General features: G+C 21.4%; 2 protein-coding genes across 9 annotated transcripts in view; one reads left to right on the top strand and one right to left on the bottom strand.

Moving 5' to 3' along the window:
- The window catches only part of LOC127280964 (segmentation protein cap'n'collar), a 246,783-nt gene that overhangs the window by 4,826 nt on the left and 232,928 nt on the right, over positions 1–9,029 (bottom strand). For all 4 annotated transcript variants that reach the window (XM_051304398.1, XM_051304397.1, XM_051304399.1 and 1 more), the window contains exons 8-9: positions 927–1,209; positions 29–162 (exon numbers count right to left, since the gene is read on the bottom strand). In XM_051304398.1, the coding sequence (XP_051160355.1) occupies positions 29–162; positions 927–1,209 (417 nt within the window). The remainder of the gene's footprint in view (positions 1–28; positions 163–926; positions 1,210–9,029) is intronic.
- LOC127280969 (ATP-dependent RNA helicase vasa) overlaps positions 1–9,029 on the top strand; it is a 170,323-nt gene that overhangs the window by 148,585 nt on the left and 12,709 nt on the right. The window lies entirely within an intron of this gene.

The following is a 9,029-nucleotide window of genomic DNA, read 5'->3' as shown; positions in this document are numbered from 1 at the left end:
GTTTAATTAAATAATTTACAATACTAACCAGTTCCTTGTTCCTGGAAGTATCGTTTAGCAAACATTTGATGCTTTTTTTGTGGGGCCATATTTCGATCAGCTTGACAACGTGGTGAACTACCACTTCTTCCATAACTACAATCGTATGGCATATGATATTTGCTGAAAAAAGAACAAAATTTATTTATTTTATTTAATATGTACATAAAAAAAAATTATAAATTAATTTCACTTGAATTCTTTGAAATAAATATTATTGTTATGTTTCGAAAGTTTTTGTTATCACTATTTTATTTATATCATATATATGCTTTTTAAAATTTTTCAATAATTTTCTTTTTTAAATAGAACATTTTTTTAAAAACATTATTAAAAACATATTTAAATTATATATTTTTAAAATAATTGGTCTTTTAAATTTAGTAAAATATTTTTCAAAATGCTTTTTTGGCCATTAAAAATAATGAAGATTTTCTAAAATTATAAATTCAAAAAAATTATTATATAAAAAGGCGTAATTTTAATAGAAATAAAATAGTGATCAAACCTAGATCGAAACAATATTAATTAATATTTTTGAAATTTAGAAAAATTTGTTTTTTGGTACAAATTTTAATTAAATTTGCAATTGTCTATTTTTTTCGTTTCAAATTTTGGACAAATTATTTTGGAATATTGTAAAATAATAACAAAACAAAAAAAATTAATTTATTAATTAATTATGAATTTTTTTTTTTTATTATAATTATAGAAATTATATTCTCATTGTGAAATTTATTTTAATTTTTTTTTAATTTTAATTTTTATTATGAATTTTTATTTATTAAATAAATAAATTTATCATCTCATTAGACAAAAGGGAAATATTGATAATATTATTATCAGTGAATCAGCGTTGTTGGGATGAGGTATAGATAAAAATTTACCTCGCATAATCCATTGAATAGTGAGAATCGGCTTGAGTATGGCTAGAATTTGATCCCGTTTCCATCCACTCTCCATCTGAGACAGATCCAACTCGTTCGCTTCCCATACTGCTGACAGCACTATCACTTGATGCATCCATTCTTTCATCAGTAACGCAGGGTAATGTTGTCACTCCACCCGATGGTGGTGCACCACCCGCTTGTACACCAGGTAGTGCAGCAGCTCCAGTTGGTCCAGATGCATTGCTACTGTTGTTGTCCAACATTCGCATGGTGTACATGCCTAAAACAAAAAAAAAAAAAACATTTCTTTCATTAGAACATATTTTCTTGCAAAAAAAAAATTTTTTTTTACTATTTAATTATTATTCTAAAAATTTTCTTTCCAGAAAAAATTTTTTTTACTATTTAATTAATCATTCTAAAAATCTTCTTTTATTAGGACATATTTTCTTCTTAGAATTTTTTTTTTTACTATTTTTAATTAGATTAGAAAAATTACTCATTCGATTTTTAGAATAAAATTTTTCCCCGCGATATTTCCTTATAAATTATACAATATTATATTTCCTTAAACTTTAATAAACGACCGAGTGATAAAATCATTTTTATCATTTCAATAATTTATGCCGAGAATTTTGAAATCAATTTAAAAATAGAGAAACGATTTTTTTTTTTAATTTACAGAAAAATATGGAAAAAGTCGTTTTTAAAATGCTTCTTTTTTTTGGTAAAAATTTTTTTCAATCTCTTTTGATTTCATTTAATTAAAATTATTTATAACAAATATATAAAACTATAAAATATAATATAAAATTTAAAAATCAAGTTATTGAGGAAAATTTGTCGTCAATATAATTATTATGAATAAATAAAAACGTTAAATCAAAAAATTAATTTAATTAATGAATACAAATTTAAAAAATTATTACAATTATACGTAATAAACTTTTTATATTGATATTGTTTTTTACCTATAAATTAATTGCCCAAACATTTAATTAAAAATAAATTACTTCAATAAATTAATTGAAATTGAAAAAATTAATTGAAATTAATTTTAAAAAAATCTTTTTGATATATAATTTGCAACTTTTTTTTTTTAATTTGTAGGTATATATATAAATGGAATTTCTTTCGTGCTGTTAATGTTATCAGTTCTAAAAAAAAAAAAATTTGTGAAATATATATATTTGCTGGCATGACATTCCGAGAAATAGTCAACAACGTAAATTTGTTGAATCGTACGTGACTGAATTCAGGTTCCAATCGTATTTTTATAAAATATTATTCGAACTTTGTCATTCCATATAGTATATAGAGTCAATATCGTTTTTGATCCTTTATACAAATCATTCGTATTTTCTATAATCATTAAATTTTTTCTATAATTTTTTTTGTTTTTTTTTTTGGGTGAAATTTTTATATATTTAAAAAGACATTTTTCAAAAAGACATTTTTTTCTAATTTATTTACAAATTCATTTCAAAGCACTTGAAAAAATTATTTTTCAATAATTGACACCTAAATTAATCAATAAAAATTTATTACAAATTAATTTATTATTCGTTTTTTTTTTTGATAATAAATATTTCCGGTAAATTATAAATAAATTATTATCGAATAAATAAATTTCGAAAAAAAATTAATAAATTTTATTAATTTTTTTATTTTTATTATTATTTTTATTTATTATTGTTATTATTATTGCTATTATTGTTATCTTATTATTTAGGGTGCTTACAGATAAAAAAGTCGATTATTTAAAAAAAACAATTTTTTTTTTATTTCCTAGTCAGGGAAAATGTAGAAAATTCAGATGAAAGTCGGGTTGAAAATAAAATTTTGTATCTTTTTGTTATTTTTTTAATAGAATTAAAAATTATTTTCAAAATTAGAATATATTTTATCGTTTGATTTTGAAAATGAATTTCCGATAGAGAAAATTTTAATCAGATTCCACGGAACTTATGTAATTTACTGGTCCTGGGAATAAAGTAATAATACACAAAGAGGAATAAAATAAAAAGCAAAGAAACGTTATCAGTTTCGAGGAAGAGAAAAAAATTTGATATAACATCTAATTATTATTTCTGGAATTCTATATTGATACAAAATTTTTATTAATTTCAATTATTGTTTTCATTGTTTATGTTTAGATAAATAAAAAAAAAAAAAAAATACTAATAACAATAATAAAAATTGAAGAAATGTTTCCATATCTGAAAAAAGATGTTTTTTTTTTTCGTTTAAACTCCGATGCTGTAACAATTGACATGATTTTTAATTAGCAAGCTATTTTCGTTGATATTTATATGGACAAAAGGAGTTGATAAGGCTAATTGTACTTTCGATTGACCTCGTTGTCGAGAACGATGGCCAAGCGAACATTGCGAATGGCAATTATATGTGGTTGTGTTAAAAAAAAAAATTTTTTTCGTGAGTCAGCATGACTTTCCGTTTGACGATGTGATAACGTTATCGTTAAATGAAGCGCGTTAACTACGTTTAGATTTGGACTTTTAACGTATATCTTAAATTTATTCGCAGATAATTATTTCTGAACAGGTACATTTGATATTATATTTCAAAAAAAATATATATATATATATATAAATTTCAAAACTAAAAAATTACAATAAAATTTTATTCTTTATTCTTCATTAATTTTTTTGTCACCTTTTTTTTCTACCCCTGATAAAAATATCACGATTTGTTATCAAAGGAATTTCATGTTATTAAATAAGAGAAAAATATTTACACAAAATCAAAGTACTAGAAACATTATATATTATGTTTTCATCAAAACAAAACGTCACAAGCACCAATACACACGTGGAATCAGTGTTTATATCTCGCTATATACATATAAGATTTGAAAAGGAAAGAATTTCCGAATTTCGTAAATGAACATATTGCTGTCAATGTGGAATTATTTAATTTATCAAATATTTATTATCAGGTTTTATGTTGGAATAAAAAAAAAATAATAACAACCATCAATTATGTTTTCGCGTTTCTCGGTCGTAAGTCAGGGTCGACAAATACGTATACGCCACAGTAAAATGCAATACACGAGCAATGTTTGAAGTGCATATTAGAAGTTTTAGATGACTTCGCATTTTATCAAAGACATATGTCCTTTTGGATAACCATGTGTGAAACAATCGAGAAAAAAGAAATTGTAAGAAAAAAAAAATTCTCACTTTCAAAGATTTTTATATTTTATAATTGTAAAAGAAAAAGATTTATTTTAAGCACAATTTTTTTTTAAACAAATAAATTTCTTATATTTGTAACACGTTTTGAAAAAATGAGACAAAGAAAAAAATTATAGGCTATGTTTATCTTCGGTGAGTGAAAATTGACGCAACCAAATTAAAATAAACATAACCTATACTTTTTTGCTTCCAGATCCCTTTTTTCAAATTACGTCTCTTTTATAATTATATTTTTATAAATTTAATTTCTTCATTAAATTAACATACTTGGTATGTATACGATGACCCCCATGGTCGCCATTCGATTTTGTAATTCTCAGTATAAATCTCACAAAAAAAAGAATGTCTGAATTTTTTTTTTCCGATGAAAAATTTTTCTTTTCCCCTGAATTTTTGATTAAATTTCGAGAATTTTGGCAGTGTAATAGATGCTGTAATGAGTGTAGCAATGCATATAAGTAAAAAGGCAAGTCAAAGCCTTTTCAGGCACCACCGAGGCGTTTTGCACCTCCAGTTTGTCAAATGTTTTTCCTTTCTCTTTTTTTTCTTTCACTATATGACAATAAGTATTTCTCTGTCTATATATATATATATATATATATACCGGCTTATATCACACACGCCGGTGTTTATTATTCACCACTGGATGAGACATATTATGTATACGTTTACTAATCGAAATAGCCACTTATCCAATAAATTAAAGAATCACTCCAATTGCAAGGGTCGAAGACATTGTTTATTGAATTGAATCCTTCACTCGACTATATATAAATAAAGATAGATATATTATTATCAATCGAATAAGTAAATTGGCAATGATTTAAAACACTTTTTAATTATTATTACTATTTTTATTATTATTATTATATTTTTATTTTTAAAACTTTTATTATTTTTTTTTATACACTTTGACATTGATAAAATTGTGACAATTCATTCTCGCGCGTTTATTTTTTAAAACGAATATTAAATAGAAACCCGCGGGTCATTACACCTTGGGAAGGTGATAATGAAAATTGTAAATTGAGATGATTTAAACATAGATTATTCGTGAATTTTCTGTCACTTTTATTTCATCACTGTGGTAATTAATAATTATTATTTTTTCAAAAAAAATTATTTGAGGAAAAAAAAATTGCTTTTTTCATTTTAGTAAGTTTTTGCGATATTTTTTCAGTTTTTTTTTTTTTTTTTTTTTTTTTGTATGATAAGCAAATGATAAAAAAATTAAATACGTATTAATTATTAATATAAAAAATAAATATTGTCACGTGTGAATTTTAAAGTAAGGTCAAAAATTTGAAATTTATTTTCGAAAAATGTGTAATATTATTTTTTTTAATTATTTTATTTTTATTTGTAAAATTATTTTCAGTGTAAAAAAAAAAACAAATTTAATAATAATAATTAATATTCACTGTATTAAAATTTGGAAAACAATTTTTTTTCCCCTGTTTTTTGTTTTATTCTTGAAGATTATATAATAAAATTAAATAAATATTATCATATATAAATAATAAGAGAAATAAATATTTATAATAAAATTATTTCTAGTAAAAAATAAAATATTATTTACTTCTTTATAAACGGATAAAAAGAAATTTAATTAATAAAAAATTTTCAAATATTATCAGTTAAATATTTTTAAAAATTTTTCTAAAGCAGTGATTATTTATTATTATTTTTTTTAAAAAATTTTATAAAACTAGAACAAATTAGTCATATAAATTTATGATTTAATTATATTGTATTTGAGTTGATAGCTTTTTTTTCCTCAAGAAAAAAAAAAAATAATAATAATAATTAAATATTTCACACACTACACTGTACCTATATTTTTAATAAATAAAAAAAAGATAATTATTTTTAAGGTTTAATTTCGATTTTTTTCGTTGAACAACATGGACCCGCGATAAAGTCGAAACATATTCACGAGCGCGACTTCAACATAACTGAAGTGTAATCCAGATAGACAAGGCTAACTCGCGCGGGGCGTAACACCATTTGACTCAAGAGGCTAGTCAGAGTTATAATTCTCGCGCGCACTTTTCCTGTTTTATTCGACGATTGCAAACTTACTGAGCAACTCGTCTTATTATGCTTTATTATGCATATCAGCATATTTTACAGTCACACATTTTTTTCTCAACAGTAATCACTTTTTTTTATATATACTGCAATATTGTATATATATATATAAAATATATATATGTTTCCCACGAATTATAAAAGAATGCAATTTTTTTTTCAAGTTGACACTTTTTTCAATTTTTAATTATTACATTTTAATTCGATAAATTGAAAATAAAGGAAATTTAATTTTTTTATTTTTTTTTAAATAAATTTTTAGAATAAAAAAACTATAAATTTTATTTTATTTATTTTTTAAAAATTTATTTTATTGTTTTTATTTTTTTTGACAATATAATACTTTTTTCTTTCTAGATATATTGACATAATATTATTTTAATATATTTTTTTAAAAATTAATTTCTCTATTTCTTATAATTAAATAATTAAAAAAAAAAGTTTTTGCTGATGGAACTAAAAGATTAAAATTTTTTAAAAAAAGCTTTGAAAAAAAATTATCTTGTAAATTTTGCTTGACACCGAAATTTTAATTTATCGATTATATATATCTAATATCGCAACTTGTATCTTTAATCTGAAGAATAAATGGAAAATTTTCACAAAAATATATAAGCCACGTAGATAAAAAGAAAGAAAAAAAAATTGATGAATACTAAATGTGTTTTTTAAATTAAAAAGAAATGATTCACAAATTATACAAATTTTTTTTTCTCTGTGATTTCTAAATTCAACAATAAATGTATTAGTTCAGTTTGTAAATTATTACAATTTATCAAAGTCAAGACCGTATTTAAAAAAAGGACAATTTTTTTTCGTGAAAATTTATATAATACATTGACGTGATTTTTTTCTATAGAATATAATAATAATAATAATTTTTTAAATAATTTTTTCAAAAAAATAGAAAAAAATTTTTGTTTTTCATAAATAATCTAAAATTTACATTCCTCTATTATAATTGATGGAAAAATGAATAAGTAATAAAGTAAAATCCTGTTTAATGTCTTATCAGTGATAAACATAATTGCAGTATCAAATTATCATTTGAATTACATATATATTTTTTTTAATAACAATGCGCTATATATTATCGAGATAAATTTAGTATTGAAGAAAATATTTCTTTGAACCCAGATAAAAATTTTTTATGATATTTTTAAGTGAAAAATCTGGTTGAAATTTTTGAAATTAATTAAAAATAACCTAAAAAAATAATTTTGTACTTGTTAGCATTATGAATTTTGAAAATTTAATCGAGAAAAAAAATTCACACACATGCGCGAAATGAATAGATAAAGCGCAGATGAATTATTCAAAAATAAATCACATTTTATAATTTCTGATGACATTTTTTTTTTTTTTGTCTTTTTATCATTTTGCAAAAATTTTGATTATGGGAAATTATCTTTATGACAAAATTCAATATAAATCGTCATCTAATCTCAAAAAGCACGTGCATGTCAAATGTATGTTTTGTCACATCTTGATATCGTTGACTGTATAAATATTGTATATATATATATGTATGTATATACTTGTCGCACTTTATCTTGAAATAACAATTATTTTTATAAATTATATTTATTTTATATTTATAAATAAATAGATTTAACGAAAAAAAAACAAAGAATAAATAAATTACACCAAGGAAAAAGAAATATTTTTCACCGAAATAAATATATATTTGTTTTGCAAATAAATTTTATTTGGATTCAAAAAAAAAAAAATAGTTATTTAACTTTGAACTACGATTTCTTATTTAATTTAAATATAATTTAGTTTTTGATTCGAATAAAAAATATTTCTCTAATAAAATTTGTATTTGTTTTATTTTTTAATTTTTTTTCTATTTATTTTGTGTATTTATAATTAAATATTCGAATATTATAATTTTTATTTTAATAAATATTTATTTATTATCAAATAATTTTGTTAATATTTATTTGTTTCAATTAAATATTTATTTGGTAAAAGTAAATATATTTATTTCGTTCAAATAAATTTCTATTTGTAAATGGTACATTATATTTTTTTCATAAAATTTTTTTTTTAAATTAACTAAAAATTATTTGCTTCAAATAATTAATTTTTTTTTTGTAGTCTCGTTTATTTGAATCAAATAAAAGTATTTTTTTTCCAGTGCATGAATATTTAACTTTTGTATAAATATGAAAAAATTTTAAGGAAGATTTCCAAATCATATTATCTTAATATGAAATAATTGTGGAAAGCTCACTTCTACTTTCAGGAGGATGAATCAATTTTGTTCTATTATTACAATCCACCAACGAGTAGTATAAGGAGAGACTGAGTCACTCTTTTAATATACATGTATACCTATATACAACTTGAGCACGTGCATTTACATTGAAGTTGTTTCTTACACGTACAATCACGTTTCGTATCATCATAAATATCAGTTCCTTAGTTTCGTTTTCTCACCTCAATCGCTTTTCTTTTTTTTGTCTCTACGTATATTCTTTGTCCGCGTATATATATTATGTTAATTCATTCTTCTCATTTACAAATTTCGTTGTTGCTTTTTTTTTTTTTTTTTTTCTTTTGCTTTTCAAATTTGCTGCAATATGCAACATAAAATAAAACGGAAAACTTATTTTTATCTTTAGATTTTTTATTATTTTTCTTTTTTTTGCAATAATTTTTTAAAATATTTTTTTGCAAATAAATTTTTTTTATTTAAATAAATAAAAATTTCATTTGTACGAAATAAAAAAAAAAATTGCATTTAAAACAAATAAAAATATCACGTGTGTACGAAATATAAAAA

This window comes from Leptopilina boulardi, unplaced genomic scaffold (genome assembly GCF_019393585.1).
Source record: "Leptopilina boulardi isolate dan_hultmark-lab unplaced genomic scaffold, ZJU_Lbou_2.1 LbouV2_259, whole genome shotgun sequence".
NCBI classification, from domain to species: Eukaryota; Metazoa; Arthropoda; class Insecta; order Hymenoptera; family Figitidae; genus Leptopilina; species Leptopilina boulardi.
The sequence above is the reverse complement of the archived record's forward strand: the minus strand, read 5'-3'. Positions and strand labels throughout refer to the sequence as shown.